The following is a 16,160-nucleotide window of genomic DNA, read 5'->3' as shown; positions in this document are numbered from 1 at the left end:
TTGAACAAAAAAGCAAACGGGAGAAAATCGCTCAGATGCCAAAAATACAGGAAGACCCTCATTCATCCAGAGGTGAGTCTTAAACTGTGATGAATTTGGAAAGAAAGGGAAAAGAAATCCAAAGTGTCCATTTGTGTGACTGAATTTTCTCTTTGAATATGATGGAATATCTATCAAAATGCTGCATCAGTGCCCTGCCATCTTTCCTCCAAACAAAGAAATATTATGCATACATCATTTAAAGGAGAATGAAAAAATGAAGAAGTTATAAATGGGCCAGAGACGAGCATTTTTCTCTACTGCCACTGAGAATAAAGGCCACTGAAGTTTACAATTTAGCTGGAAATTATTTTAGAATCTGTTGTTTTTATTGTGTGACTGCTGTCAGGACGACAGCAACAACAGGAGAGAGGCAGCACTGGAAGGAGATGTGAAGCCACTGAGGGCTCACTGTGCTTGCTTTATGTTCCCCCAGAAAATGTCTTTGTGGGCTCATGTCCAGTTAGAAGAGGGTGTAGGACACATGGGTGGAGATTTGGGATGCAGAGGGGTGGCCATGCAGTGAAGCTTCATGCTGGGGATGGAGTGGGAGAGGGGAAATTTTTGATTTCAGAAACTCTCTGGGAGTCTTTCCATCAGCTGGAGCTGGGTTTGGATCAGCCAAAACATTCCCAGATGCGAAGAGAGGGACAAGCAATTTCACTGAGCAACTGACTGTGTCATTCTGTGAATTCATAGCAGCCAAAGAATTTTGTAGCATAAGGACAGGGTCAAAATTTCCTCCTACAAATCTACAACTTCCAAGAGAGTCCTTCCAGACAGAGGGGAGTGACAGGTTCCCCAAAGGAAAGGAACTACACGGTGAAGCCTTCCAAGCACTTTCTCTAGCTTGCTTAGCCTGCTTCCAATTTGTAATCTCAAATTACTTTAATCAAAACAATTACTTTTTTCTTAATTGCTTGTTCTGTGTTCTGCCCCCGCATTGGGTTCAGAGAGGAAAAAAGAACATGGAAATACATTTCAGAAGTTGTTCAAGCAACATTAGAGGTTATGTAAACCTTACCTCACCGACTGCTTGGCACACAGAGTATTATTGTACAATCAGATAGGACTTTTATATCACATCATTTACTTTTTATCTTAACTTGCAAGCCTCTCTATGAGCAGCAACTAAAGAAATGAGTTATCAGCTTATATTAATGCAATTGTTATCAGGGGCATACAGGGTAAAAGTCATTTGTAGATTACAATAATATATTTTCAAGGAAAATTCCAAACGGGAAGGTGCCACCTGATTAGGTTTATGTAGAAAGTTTTTAAAAAAATCTGACAACAACAAAAAAAAGATGTTAAAGCATCTTGGCAGGAGAAAAATCTCTTCAGACCACAATGTTCCCCCGTGATAGTTCAGTGGGAGCCAAGTTTCAACAGCAAATTTTGGGCTGATACCCATACAGTGAAAGGAGAAATGTGAGAGCTTGTAGGACACCTGACCTGGGCTAATGCATTAATTTTTCTGCCAACACATGTTCATCCACCTTCTGCCTTCACGACTGCTGGCTGTCATTCCAGAGAGGAGGGTGCCTACAAAACCACTGGATTCCATGTCAGTATATTTTATCTTCCTCTTGGTTTTATTAGCTGCAAAAAGGAAGGTTCCTCTAAAATACTGCTACCAAGGGAAACAATTGCTTTCCATCTTTAACCACACCTACTCTTCCAATGAACTTACTAATGTTTGGCAAACTGCCATCACTGTGACTGAGGAGCTTAAAAATTATTCTTTCTGCCACTTTACTGAGACACAGAATGTAATTGGTTAGCAGAAAAATTGCTATGCAGCAAGAGAGGTGTTAACACACACACACACACACACACACACACACACACACACACAAAGAGCAACTTGGCCAAGGACTTTAAAAACACTAATATTTTGTGTAGTGTCTGAATTGATGGCTACAACTAGATCAATAGATACCAGGCTTTGAGTGAATGCTCAACCACTGTCTTCTTATGAAAGCAGAAAGAAGGTCTCCTTTCTATCACTCCTTAATTATTTCAACAGTACACATTAAGTTCAACTCTGCCTGTTTTGGCAGGAGTAAATCCCCATTTGATTAGTAAAATTACAAATCCCTTTTTATGAAAGAGATTTCTGAGCTACCTAATTACATATAGTTTGCCCTCATGCTTCAAAATCAGAAAGAACCAGGAGAATTTCTATTATTTAAAATATTCAAGCCTTAAAAACATATATTCAGATATTATCTCTGGAACTTTCTTTGCTCCATAACCAGAAGAATGGCCCAGAAAGCTTTCAAGTAATAGGAACAGAAAAACACACAAAGCATGTTCATCAGATTCCTGCAATGTTATCTCTATTTCTATCACACAAAGCCCTGCTATCTCCAAACAGAAGCAGGAACCTTATGACTTTTTCTGGTAACAACTTCTCTTGGTGTGTGTGGCCCACACCCTTCCCCAGGGTCGGAAGGGGCAGGAGCTCAATTTCAGCTCCATGCCAACCAGGAGTCTGCCAGTTGTTGGTCAACACTGAGGCTGAAGGTTTTAGGGTAAGAGTCCACTGAGTGAAGAGACACCTCTAGAAACCCGGGAAATATTAGTGTGGAAGAAATTATGTCCCCTTCATTGCCTACAGCTTACAACTGCAAAACTTCACATTGCATGTAAGATTCTTCATAGTTTTGTTTTTTTTTTCCAAAGGCAGTGAATAGTGATTCGTGCTTTTTAAATCTTTAATGTTAAAAAACAACAAAAAAAAGCACTTTTGTGCACTGTGCACACTGATTTCAGTGATCCTTCCCTATGCACCTGCTTGCTTTGGAGAGAAGACATGGACCTGGAGTCTTACTTTTAATTTCAGCTCTAACCACGGATACTGTTTCAGTCCACTCACATTGTACAGACTACCAAGTGCTTATTAGTTTCAGTTTCTCTTGTGTTCTGTGCTGTGTATTTTCCATCCTGCTAACTCCTGTCTCACAGCAGGATGCAAAATGCAGGAGCTGAAGTCTTCTCGGGCAGCACCAATAACTATGGGGAAATGTGCAACTGCTTCTGCACCTATCCTAGGCTGAAAATAAGTCTGAAAGGACCCTCCACCAAATTCAGTGAAGTGTATGGGCAGAGCAGGGCATAAAGTCTCTTTTGTCCTTATACACAGAAGTTTTTGTTCTCATTAGCCTGTGGTCAAGGAGCCACACTCATTTTGAATGAAGGAACCAGATGTTTACTCAGAGATATTTCCACAGTCTGAACAGTGGAATGCTCTTTTATTATTTTTTTAAAAAAACAACAATCAGGTGTGAAATAAACTTCATAAATGAAGATACAAAGCTAGCAAATGGAATGTATTTCTCAGTCAGAAGAATTCAAACCAGTGGAGGAAAAAGCATGAAAGATTTTAGATCTTTGAAGCCTTTTAAGTAGGTTAGCTATGCCTCTATTAATGATTTGAAAAATCAGTTTAAGTTTTCACTTTATAGTAATGTCCTGTGATTTTCTAATTACCAGCCATGGCTGAGAAATGATTACCAGAGAACTTCACTTTCTTTCCAGCTACTGCCCTAAATAACTTGTGTCTTGGAGAGAGGAAGAGTTTCCCATCAAATTCCTGGAAAATGCATACACACACAAACACTCAGACAGACAAATCCTGCTTTCATATTAGTGCCAAGTTATTTTGTCCTATCCTAGTCTAGAAAGAATCTCTTCACAGAGGCCAGAGTGGAGTCTCACACAGCTATGCCAGCAGTCTGGCTGATGGTGATGTGCTTTTGGCTGGCTTTTTGGCTTAAAGAGTCATTCATGCACTGAACTTTTTTGGGCACTGTTTACATTTGTTTGTTCAGCCTCGTGCAGGAAGGATGCTCACATCTATAAAAAACTTTAAACATCTTGGCCTTTTTCCATGCTTTCTGCCAAGTTAAATAAGTTGTGTAGTTTCACCAGCTTGGAAAAAAAGCTCTTCATAGCACTTCAGCTGAATGGCTTTACCACCAGTTTTGGAAGACCTTCCCTGAGGCCATCATCATACATCCCAGTCACATTCAATCAAGGTTTTATTGAGTGAATGATCTAGATATACTGTGCATTTCTCAGTCATACCAGACAAATGAGACTTTTAAAGTTTGCACAGCTCCACCTGTGGGACTGTCAAATGAAAGGATCTCCATGAAGCTGAGAGGGCAGAGCAATAGGATGGGCTGAAGGATGATGATAATTTTTTTCTCTCGTTTCCAGTAAGAGGAGTGCTGGTTTTGTTACCTTAAATAATCTGCAGTGGTGGCTTGCTTTATTTTGACTTTATATTTTTGAAACATTTGCCTCAATTTTTTTTAACAGTGGCTGGATTCTTGTACCTATGCTAAGAAACTGACAGTGATGGTCACAGAAATACAGGAGTTCAGTACCTCTATTTCTCTTATAAGAGCTCAGATAGAATCTACTGTTAGAAATAGAAGCTTTTATTTTTTGATTTGGCAAAGCCAGAGTGATTTTGGTTTGGTTAATGGAGTTAAACCTAGTGCAGTATCGATGCAATAGCTCAATAACTGAAATCTGGTCACACATTTCTAAAATTTGGGTAATGTCTGAAAAAAACCCACAACACACCAAAAAGACCAAAAAAACAAAAAAAAACAAAACCAAACCAAACAACAGCAAACAAACAAAAAAACACCTGCTGAAATGAAGCAGTAAGGGAAGATGTAGAAATTTTTCTTGCAACTAAGCAGAGCAGACTTCAACACAATTTCACTGTCCTGCTACAGCTGATGAAGAATCAAAGACAATCTTTACCATAGATGAAGATTTCAGCATGTTTGTATATAAGTGTCATCCTCCTGAGATACAGATACTGCACAGAGAAGTATAGGTACAACATGCATACTATGTGATACCTCTTGGAATAACCCATGAAATAATTAGGGCTTAAATGTTTTCCTGTGTTACTCATAGTCCTTCTATTAAAGCTCTGGCAGCACTAATTGAAACTCTCCTCAGCCACTTTAACATTTAAAATTAAGCAAAAACTCCTCAGGAGCATCTCGGAGGGTATATGGCAGTAACTACACCAATCTTTCTAGAGAAAAAAATGTAATTCCAATCTGTGTTATATTTGGAATGTAAAATGTGGGTAGTGAAAAGTAGTCAAGGTCCTGAATGGCAGTATGGCACAGCTAATGCCAGGTAGGATTGTGAAGACCTTTCAGTAACATCAAATACTGTGAGGGTTAAGATCAGCCAGTTATACAAAAGTGAATAAATTTATGTATAAGTTCCAAACATCCCTATTCATACTCGTTTCCAACAAACAGCACAGCTGGATTACCTTCTGCTTACCTTAAAAGCTGAAGTACAAAAATGCCAGACATTACAAATTAGTATGAGTGTTTCCCCCAGTATCTGTCTAGAAAGTCCTAAAAGGGAAGATAGAAAAGTGTTCTATGCCTGATACAAGGAAGAAAATGGTTAATTAAATAAGGTTTTAAATTCTATGAAAACCTGAATGTCATACATACTTTAGCTGAGCTTCCAAATGGAAGTTCTTGGGTATGATGGAAGCCCAGTTCATGAGACAGAAATGACAGCCATCATCACGAACATCTCAACTCCACCAGACATCTGTACATATCCTTTGGTACAACAAGAAGCAATCTACAGATATATCTCAGTTTGACCTGCTCCCAGAAGCACGTGCAGGGGTATTTGCAGTGGTAAAAATATATACATAGAAAATCAGAGAAGTTGGAAGCAAGCTTTGAAAAGGGACAGTAGATTTACTCAAGTCAGAGATTTTTCAAAGTTACCACATGAATATGTATAGTTTTAGAAATTTTCAAATACATTGAGATTCCTAATGATTAATAAACAGTATGAAGTTCAAGCTAGTGGGGGCTTGGCTTGGCAAAACATCCTTAGGGCCATGTGATCCCCAGATGTCCCAAAGAAGCTCAGGCTTGGTGAACAGCCAACTTGTGGTACAGACCATTTCTGCCAGTAAGGACCTGCTCCAGTTCTTTTTGAATGTCTTATACATCTTTAAAAAAGAAAGCATCACACTTCAGTACAATTGCTGGACCTAGTAATGTACCTTTGATAGTCTAAGAGCAGCTTAATTTTGCACAGAAATATATTGAAAGGAATATTTTGAAAGGTTTGGAATCTCAAACAGAAATTCGAATAGGGGTGGTCATAAATAGTCAGATGGTCAGATTAAATGCAGTTTATAAACAGCTTAGCATGATACTCCATGGCTATCCCTACCATATTAATGGTAGCATGATGGTATCTGTATATTCAAAATTACTGATGCTGCTGATCAGGAGAAAATACAAAAAATTCCTTTTGCTTTGACAAAAAGATTTGCATTCTGTAGATGCAAACTGAGAGTACTCTGGGACTTGTATTCACTTCTTATGTATTCAAAGTTAACGAGAGAAGGGATTTTAGAATATTATTGCAGAAGAAGTAAAGAAATACAATAATCAAGACAACAAAAGAAGAAGGTCAAGCTGTACAAAATTGAGAAAGGTCATCAACTGCCTCTGAACTGGATGGCTATCCTCACAACACTGCCAGATACCTTTAGGTCATCTCTTGCTCAGGATTTATAGATTCACAGGTTCACATCCTGGGAACTGCTCAGGTCTTTCCAGTATTTCTTTAGCTTTAGAACAGTGACACACTGGCCTGCAGCCTAAATTTGCAAGTGTTATCATACCTATAGGGTAGGATAAAGTGCTTCATGCACCAAGACACCAGCCCCTAGATCTTTGGATCAGAAATTTCTCCCAGCCTGTACTAGTACAGAAGCAATGAAGTTCTATCACAATTTCACAACAAGAAAGCCAAGCAAATACTGTAACTTATTTTGTAGGCTTACAGCTCTTCAGAGGCTGACAGTGATTGGAGTCTCTTCTAAAGAGGTTTCTCCAGACAACCCAAAGGCTCCTGCCTGGCTATTGCTTCTTGTTTTTTGATCCTTTTTAGATGGAGTCTTATCTTGTATTATAACAATTAATGTGGATACTGCCTGGTCTCTGAAAAGCCAGCTTTCCATCTGAGGAGTGTTAATGGGACTGAGGTGCTTGTCTGCTCTCACAATGATGCTTTCTATCATGTTTCTGACTTAATTTTCCTTTAAACAGATGAAATATGACATCATTTGTACTTCTTAGAAGCTGTGCTGTGTCAGATTGTACCTTTTGGTCTCACACTGCTCTTCTTCTGCAACCTATCCTGTGTGCCTATGTTCATAAATAATAGATCTACTTGTGGTACATAGCTAAAATCTGTGTGTGTGAATGGTTTTAAAGCAAACACATAGGCAAATAAAATATAAATTAATTTGATCCCCTCTGTACTTGTAACACAGCCAAATTCTGAATATTTTATAGTGCATATTCCATTAAATAAATAATAACTAAATTGATCTATGCTACAATATGTGTATACATACACATTTTATGATGCCTGTAAATAACTTTTTAAAGCCTGTTCACACATCTAATGACAGGTTGTTTATTTCTTTGTTAAAACAATCCAAGGGTTTAACCCTTCCTCTTATGTAAACAGTGGTGACAGCCACTTTCATGGAAGTTTAACTTCATAAAAAAGAATAGTTTCCCATTATAGAATCAATATATTGATTCTGCAAATACCACAAATTCCCCTGATGAACTCTGGCTTCCTTACATGCTCTCACATTTTGTGTATTAGGGGCACAGCACTACTCTAGATATCAGGAGATAACAATATGGCAATATATATAGATATAGATATATATTTAAATGTTAAAACATCAGTTAGGTCAACTTGAGTAATGAATACATTTCAAATATATGCTTCTGTCTAGAAATAAAGATCATTAATTTTCTTTGCAATAGGGGTGCCTTAGAAGTCTTTGGTTCTCTATGGCTACCAAACTGGTAAACCAATTCTGGGTATTTTTAGCTCAAAATGCACTTCTGACACATAGATGAAGCTTTAACTTTCTGTGTGTTTTAAATTAAACTTGTACTTACAGTAGACTTGCAATATCATTTACAAGCTTACCTTTAGGTAGACATATTAAACAACTCATACAAAAGAAAGTTCTATGTCAAGAGTATTTGTTTTAGTGACAAGAAATCTAGGTACACTCTATTCATTTCTCAAGCAGACCTTTATGAATCACTTTAAAAGGACACTACAGCTGAAGACTGAAGAGCAATATTTATCAACATTAAATAAAACATTTGGTGAAGTATGTATAAATATTTCTTCATATGAACATAACACAAAATTAAATAGTTCAGATACACAGACACCATTTAATATATTTCCACTGTTGTCAAAATCATCTGTAAACACCATCTCACACTGAATACAAAAGCAGCTTTTACATCAGTTCTGTGTTCACAACACTGATGCCCCATTGTAAAAGAAGATATTTGTTTGTTTTGTTTTCAGCAAAATAAGAGTCTAAGCAATAATAATTAAAAAAAAAAAAAGTTTTGGTCAGTTCAAAGGAGAATACAAAATTATCTTTCAACATGTAACTAAACCATATTTAAAATACAATCCTTTCCCCAGGGGATCTCTGACTTTTAAAAATCACACTATGTTTGGTGCAGACCACATCACAAATACCAGGAAATACTGGTCATGTGTAAGTTATAAATATTAAAGCCCTTTTTAAAACTTTCTTTATCAAAATTGCCAGGTTACAAATTGGCACTATCCACATTTTTTCACAACAGAGTAACCTGGTGTTTAATGTATTGAGGTGCACTTCTCCTGATGATTTTTAAAAGAGATTCTGGAAAAGAAACACTTTCTGGTGAGCAATCTTCACGTACAAACCATTTCTTTTGCACAAATCTTTTGCATCTGAAGATCACCTGGGCAGACAGTGCAAGCAGGGGAGCTCCACCAAGTTGAGACAGAAAATTACAACTCGAGTTTTCATTAGAAGCCATACAGGGCCTGTGCATTGGATCTGAGCTGGCTCTGGGAAGGGTGGTGCAGCCACACAGTCCAACTCAAGACAAGACATCCCAGTGTCCATGTGTGCCCCACAGAAGTGCAGCCACTCCAGCACAAAACAAGGCTCCTTGCAAATCTCTGCATCCCCTCATCCCAAGCAGCTCTTTAGCATCAGCACTGTGTGGCCCAAATGTGAGGTCTTGCCATCCTACACCCTATGAAGATAACTTCAAACTCTGCTCTGAAAGGAGCCTTCAATTCCCTTCACCTTCATATTTTTTAAAGAGGTGTGATCACTTTGGGAAAAGACACTGTGCTTCAGATTAAGGTTTTACTGGGCACGTACCCCATTATAAAACTCTGCCAAATGTTAGGCTCACAGGCTATGCTTTGGTTCTCTCAATTGCAAATGTTTTGGTTTCAAAGATAAACTTGAATTGCAGATGACAAATAATGATATATATATATTTTTAATATTATTTTCTGACACATATATATTATTTTTTTATTTCACTCACATGTAATTATGATCAGGGGCCCTGTAAAACCCATAGGTTAGATCTTCTCTTTCCTGGTATGTGTGTGCTTTCGAGGTGTGAATGTATGTTAAACATACATACACACTCATGCACACACACTTATATAACATGAGCTGCACACATGGATACTCAGCAATCAAGAGTCAGGGATACAAGTAACAATACACCAAAAGAGAAGTAGACAGAAAGCTCTACCCGGATGACAAGAAGCAATTTTGCAACCTATAGAGTGTCTCAAATAATTCTGTAATCCTGTTTTGCTAGCTTGCTACATCTGTATGTGACTTGAATTGAAAGTTGTTGGATTCCTTGGAAACAGAAGAGTTGGGCTAGCTAAATGTGCTTACCTGAGATCCCAGAGTTGATTATAATCAAAGAGCTGGGCAGATCAGTAATGGGTTTATAATTGCTATACAGCTTCTTGCAAATTTGTAGGAAAACTTTATTAAGTCTTTCATTCCCTAGTAAAAACGTTGAAGTTTGTTAGTTTTTGCTGAATGCAGACTTGATTTTTATATTAAACTGGATTTATTAAAACGATTTGTAAGCCTGGCAGCTGCTTCCATGTCTTGATGTTTAGAAGTTCAAATCAGCACCCTAGAACCACCCTCCCACCCCAGCCTGTCCCATCCTACCTCATCCCACCCATTCTTATCCCATCCCATCTCATCCTGCCCTGTCCCATCCTGTCGCATCCCATCCCCCATTCCTCATTTTTTGAAATTGTTTAAAAAATACTATTCTATGAAGCCTCCCTGGGGATCCTCTTATGAAAAATGACCGACTGCCTTTGCTGATACTGCTGCTTGCGTCGTTTTCGTTTGTCACACTGGCACAGCAGCAGCATCTTGAAAGTGTTTCTGAATGTTTTGTTACACAGTGCATAGCACACGGGGTTCACCGTGCTATTGATGTAGCAAAGCCAGTACCCCAGGTTCCAGAAAGTTTTGGGGATACAGTTGCAAAAAGTGTTCACCAGAACCATGATGTTATATGGGGTCCAGGTAATGATGAAGGCAAGCAAAATGGCACTGAGTGTCTGTGCTGCTTTCTTTTCTTTGATAAGTGACATTCGTTTTCGCTTTGTGATCTGACTTCTGGTCTTCAAGGCAAACTTTTTGGCCAGAGTTGCTTCCTTGAAGGATAAAGGCAGGGCTGCAGATGTCTTGGTCACCGATGAGATGCCATCGGATGCTGTGGTTGTCTCTGCTGACCCTGGCTGAACCGGAAGCTTAGCAAAGCTCTTTTGGAAATTCCCACCGTCCTGAATGCTTTTGGGAGGGTGCAATTTTTTAGGTTTCTTTTCCTTCAATTCCGTGTCGGACTTCTGCAGTTCATCCCCTGACTCATGCAAGTCTTCCGAGGAAGGCAGCTTCGTGGAATTGAGGATGGTGCTGTGACCAGGGAGCTTCAGCACAATTGAGTAGATGGCCCTGGTCTCTGCGGCGATGTCTTCTTCGTCGGAGGAGGCTGAATTTTCAAGGGAGGCGGCAGCGTCATTGTTGTTCCAGCTGTCGCTGCTGCTGTGCTCTTGGTCCCCCTGGTCCGTGCTGGGTTCCCAGCTCTTCATCGTGAGCCAGAAGTGACAGGGCCTGTATTTCCTCCGGGTGGAACGTTTGGTGCTCTGCCCTTGCAGCTCGTAGCTGCTGCAGCTGCGGGAGCTGCCCGCCTGGTGCACGAAGCGTGCTGCCTCCGCTTCGCTGCCCGAAGCCTGGAGCCCTGCTAACTCTTTGGTGCGTTTCTCGGTCTCCTTGTAGATCCTCCAATACAAAATACTCATAATGGTGACTGGCAAGTAAAAGGCAGCTATGGCAGTGCCAAAAGTGATGATAGGTTCGCTTAGAAACTGGATGAAACATTCATCGGGAGGCACAGTCCTTTTCCCGACAAAATACTGCCAGAACAAAATGGCAGGGGCCCAAAGGACGAAAGAGATGACCCACGCTAAACCAATCATCACCCCAGCCCTTTTGGTTGTTCGTTTGGCTCTGTAGGTAAGTGGCCTAGTGATGGAAAAATACCTGTCAAAACTTATGACGAGGAGATTCATGACAGAGGCATTACTGGCAACGTAGTCAATGGAGAGCCAAAGGTCACAGGCCAAGTTTCCCAAAGCCCAGTGGTCCATGATGATGTATGTGGTGAAGAGATTCATGGAAATAACACCGATGATCAAATCTGCACAAGCAAGACTCAACAAGAAGTAGTTGTTGACTGTTTTCAGTTGTTTGTTAACCTTAAATGAAACAATCACTAGGATGTTTCCTATGATGGTCACCAGTGCAATGATCCCAGTGAGGAACGCAATCAAAACTACTTGCCAGACAGCGTGTCCACCCAGAGGGTCTTTGCTCGTGACATTTAGGGACATGTTTGTTGATTCCACAGTGGAGAAGGAGAAACTCTCTGTGGTCTGAGGGAAGTCATAGCTGCCAATGAGCGACGCTGCTTCATCGTGGAGTCCCGGTCTGTGCGATTCTCTCTTCCAGAAGGAGCTCACATTTGAAAACAGGGGCGAGGCTGAACTGTTATTTTGCATGATCATTGTGGCTCTCTGACATAGTCTGCAGCAGGGAAAAAGCAAACAAACAAACAAACAAAACCATTAAAAAATCACGGATGGTAAATAGATAATCATCCACAAACTCAAACATAAAACCCCTTTAGCACTTTGAAAGATGGCTTTAAAAGCCATGCTGCTGGTGACACGTCTCAAGTCAAACCTGTATATGGTGGCACTCAGTTTACAACTGTGATTAATATGAGCCTTTTGTAGTAATCATGTTACTGAAGAACCAAAACCCCAAGCGAATTTGAGCCTGCAGTAGTATTAAAATGCCTCCCTTTAACTTTTAATTAAAACTCTCCCTGGTGGATCTCCCCTGAACTCTCCAACTCACCAGTGCACTGCCCTGGAGCCTTCAAACACTAAAAGTCAGGAACACAAATCCTCTGCGTACAGTGCTGGTCCCCAGTGCTGTCCTGGCACTTGCAAGACACAGCCCCAGCCACTGCTGCTCCCACCTACATCTTATGACAAACAAAAATATTGTTGGGTCTTTCCTTAAAGTACCGAGACACAAACCAGGACTGTGTCGAGATACTCTGAACTTGTGAGGCTGCAAGGATACTTTTGTCTACATTTTGGCTACCTGATAAAGGTACTTAAAGTTCTCATTAGCACTTTCTGCACATTAGTTTTTTCATGCACCCTTCAGCCAAGGGTTTTGTACATCTAATGACTTCAAATGTCTCCAGGGCAACACATGTTAAAATTTACTTTGAAAATATGGCCTCTAGAGTCAGGAAAAAAATTTTGGTGGAGCACTCATTAAATACTTTAGGAAAAGAGGGAAGAAGCTTGAAAGAGATTCATAATTAAGCCTTAATTTTTTTCCTCAAGTATATATGTAAGATGAAGACATACTCAGAATAAGGAATTTGAATTTTCCTTATTTAATTAATTTCTGCTGTCAACTGCCTAGATTCACTGTAATAAATCAATTATGTCATCAAGAAGCAAGAATTCTAAAGAAAAAGTCCATAGCTGATTGTAAATCCTGAACAAAATGTTTGTTTTCTAAATGTGAATGCTTTCAGAGTCATTATGATAGGCTGGCATGGGATAATAATTAATATCACAATGCACTGGTGTTACACAAAATATTTACCCCAAAGAGGAAGTTTTGGGTTTGGTTCTTTAATAAATTTCTAAATTCTCTTTTTCCTTTAACTGTTCTTGGTTTTGTTAGCAAATTATAAAGCGCTCCATGATTTTAAATAGTGGAGTTTCTTTGACATATGCAGTAAAAAGACCAACTTCCTTCCCTTGGCTCCTGTATAGTAACACAAAACCTCTCATATTTTGAAATCGAGCATAAATGAGATATTAATTTTTTCTCTACTACTAAGAAGACAAATTTACAATTATTCTGCCTTATCCTAATCTAATTAAAACCACTTTTAATGCATTCATCCTCATATCACACAGGACAAGAACATAATAATAATAATAATAACATAATAGCAACAGTAAATATGGTTCTGGAAAATCGTAGTTAAATTTAACTCTTTTCTTGATAGAAAGATTGAAAATTTGGAGCAATTGTAATAATTTCTAAAAAGAAAAATAGTAATAATTCTATAAACTGCCTACACTGATAACTTTGATTTCCTTAAAAAAATATTTTTTTAAAAATTAAAGTATGCTGAAACTAACATTTTACCAAAAGCTTTGACATCCCAACTTTTCTTTTCTTTGCAAGGTTGATATCAAATAAGTACAGAGTTTTGCATGAAACTTCAGGCAAAAAAGAAAATCTGTGAAGCTGTTTCTTTAAATTGTTCTATATTTTTTACCACTGCATTGCTTTTTACCATTTGCATTGCATTTTATTTCCCAATAACTCTAAGCAAACCGTGCTGATAAAATTTCACTATATCCTTACCATCTGCTAGAGAAGCTGTGGGACTCAACACATTTGACTTTTTTTTTTTTTTTTTCTCTCAATATACACTCCAGCACTCAAGCTACCCATGTAGCTGGTGCAGTTCAGGCCATCAGGGATGCAGCAACACATCCTCACACAGCTTCACTGCTCCCTACCATACTGTTCCAGAGAAGTTGCTGTGGTCAAATCTGCACTCTGTGAGAGAGATGGACTCATCCCACCTGGGCTAATGAAATGAATGTCTGCAGAAAGGAATTTTCAAGAAGTCAATCAGAGGTCTGGATAAGAAGGAAGCTCTTTTTTTTCATTCACACCCTCCCAGGCACACTCATACCAGCTCGCTCATTTGTCTTGACCAAATAGAGCATTTTCTTACATGTCTATAAAAATAGAGATCCTACATACTCAAAAATTATAAGTGGTCTTCAATTTCCATCTGTTTTGCATGAAAAGCCAATGTACAACGAGATTCTCTTGAAGAAGATAGTAAAGCAATATTCAAGTTTGGCTTGGCCCTTCCAATGCGTGGGTGAAACAAAACCAGAATTCACTTGTGAACAACCCCATAAGCAAGTGCTGACAATGTTCTTGCCAGTTGTTTATGGGCCAGAGTGGTTAAACACAGTGGGAAAAAAGCCTTGGACTCAAGCAAGATTGCTGGAAACCATCCTGCTTGCAGTGTTTTACTTAGGAAGCAGGCATCTCTTCCAGAGCTGTCCAATCTGATGAGGTCAAAACTGTAACAGTATAAGAGAGATCTGAAATAATGATATTTGCTAGATATATGCCAGAAATGATTAATTTTATAAGGTGCAGACCATCCTTTGCTGACACTAGGAACAGGGAGCCAAGAATGAAAGCCAGAAAGCATTCTCTCCACAGAAGTACAATTGTAAAAACTTTACAAGGTACCATCCAGCACAGTAAAGTATTGATTGGGAAGTCTGACAAGTAAGTTTAGATGGTGATCATTATGCTGCTTTTTCATAAAAAAAAAGGCAAGCTGATGTCTGCTAATACACAAGAAGGGATCAAGCAAAAGATACTGATAAAGGAAAAAAAGATACTGGTAAAGGGGAAAAAAAAAGTTCATTACAGGGCATAGAATAAAATCCAACATCACTTTCTTTTTCATTGCATAACACAACCATAAACAGAAGTGTTAGCCTTGGAAGTCCAAAACAACTATCCCTTAAAAGATGTAAATAATCTCGCAAAATTAATGTGCAAGTGCTTCACTATCTATCACTAAGTCCATAAAATGAGTATGAATGCTCCTTAATTGTACACTTTGAAATGGAATTTCAATGGAAATTAACCAATAAATCCTTTCAGAAATCCTGTGCTTCAAAATACTTCTTTCAGATGCTGAGCAAGTGCTGGAGCCAAGCTTTTATTTTTTAGATCAGTTCTCCCATCCCTGATCTGCAAAGCAATTTCTCTAAGCCACTGCTGCAATGCACAGTCCTAAGCAGTCCAGTAACTGAGACAGAGAAGAGACTGAGAGCAACCCATTGACACATCCCTGATGGCTTTTTGGACTCCTACGGCATAAAAGGCATCACTAATCTCACATTCACTGGACTATTTGACAAAGTAGAATTGCTAGCAGGATGATGAGTGCATTCCTTTGTTATTCTGCCTCTTCTACAAGCTCCTGTAATTTAACTGTTTCATTAAATAAAAAATTTATTACCCATGTATTTGTCTGCATAGCAAAAACTCTGTCTAGCACTACCAGTGCTGTACAGGGAAAGAGGTGTCCTGGGACCAGGAAAAAGGGCAGTAGTGCAGCCTGCCAGCACCTGCTCCAAAAAGATCAACCTGCAACCAAGGAGGAAAGCAGCCCCAAATATTTTGGTAAAACAGTAAAGCAGAGTCTGAGTGAGGCAAAGAAACCAAACTGTGAAATAAGTATTGGTTTATGTAACAGGATAAGAGTTTACAAATCATTGGTATGATACACTACATTACAATTTCAAGGCAGGGAGTTACAAAGGAAAGCCTCTTTAGCCCAAGAATGTATAATTACTTACCTAAGATTACTGCTATGCTATTTATGGTGGTTTGGGTTTTTAAAATTCTTGTTTCTGCTATTTAAGAAAACCTTATGAAAGATACAGGTCAGAGAACACCACAGGCAATGAACACATTCTAGCATTATTTAGAAAAATTA

General features: G+C 38.9%; 1 protein-coding gene across 3 annotated transcripts in view; it reads right to left on the bottom strand.

Annotated features, from left to right (window-relative positions):
- Positions 1-3,277: 3,277 nt before the first annotated feature.
- CHRM3 (cholinergic receptor muscarinic 3) overlaps positions 3,278-16,160 on the bottom strand; it is a 245,058-nt gene continuing 232,175 nt past the window's right edge. For all 3 annotated transcript variants that reach the window (XM_071739064.1, XM_071739063.1, XM_071739065.1), the window contains one exon: positions 3,278-12,097. In XM_071739064.1, coding sequence (XP_071595165.1) covers positions 10,276-12,097 — 1,822 coding nt within the window. In that variant the 3' untranslated portion in view covers positions 3,278-10,275. The remainder of the gene's footprint in view (positions 12,098-16,160) is intronic.

This window comes from Heliangelus exortis, chromosome 3 (genome assembly GCF_036169615.1).
Source record: "Heliangelus exortis chromosome 3, bHelExo1.hap1, whole genome shotgun sequence".
Lineage (NCBI taxonomy): Eukaryota > Metazoa > Chordata > Aves > Apodiformes > Trochilidae > Heliangelus > Heliangelus exortis.
Note: the sequence above shows the minus strand (reverse complement) of the source record. Positions and strands in the feature narration are given on the sequence as shown.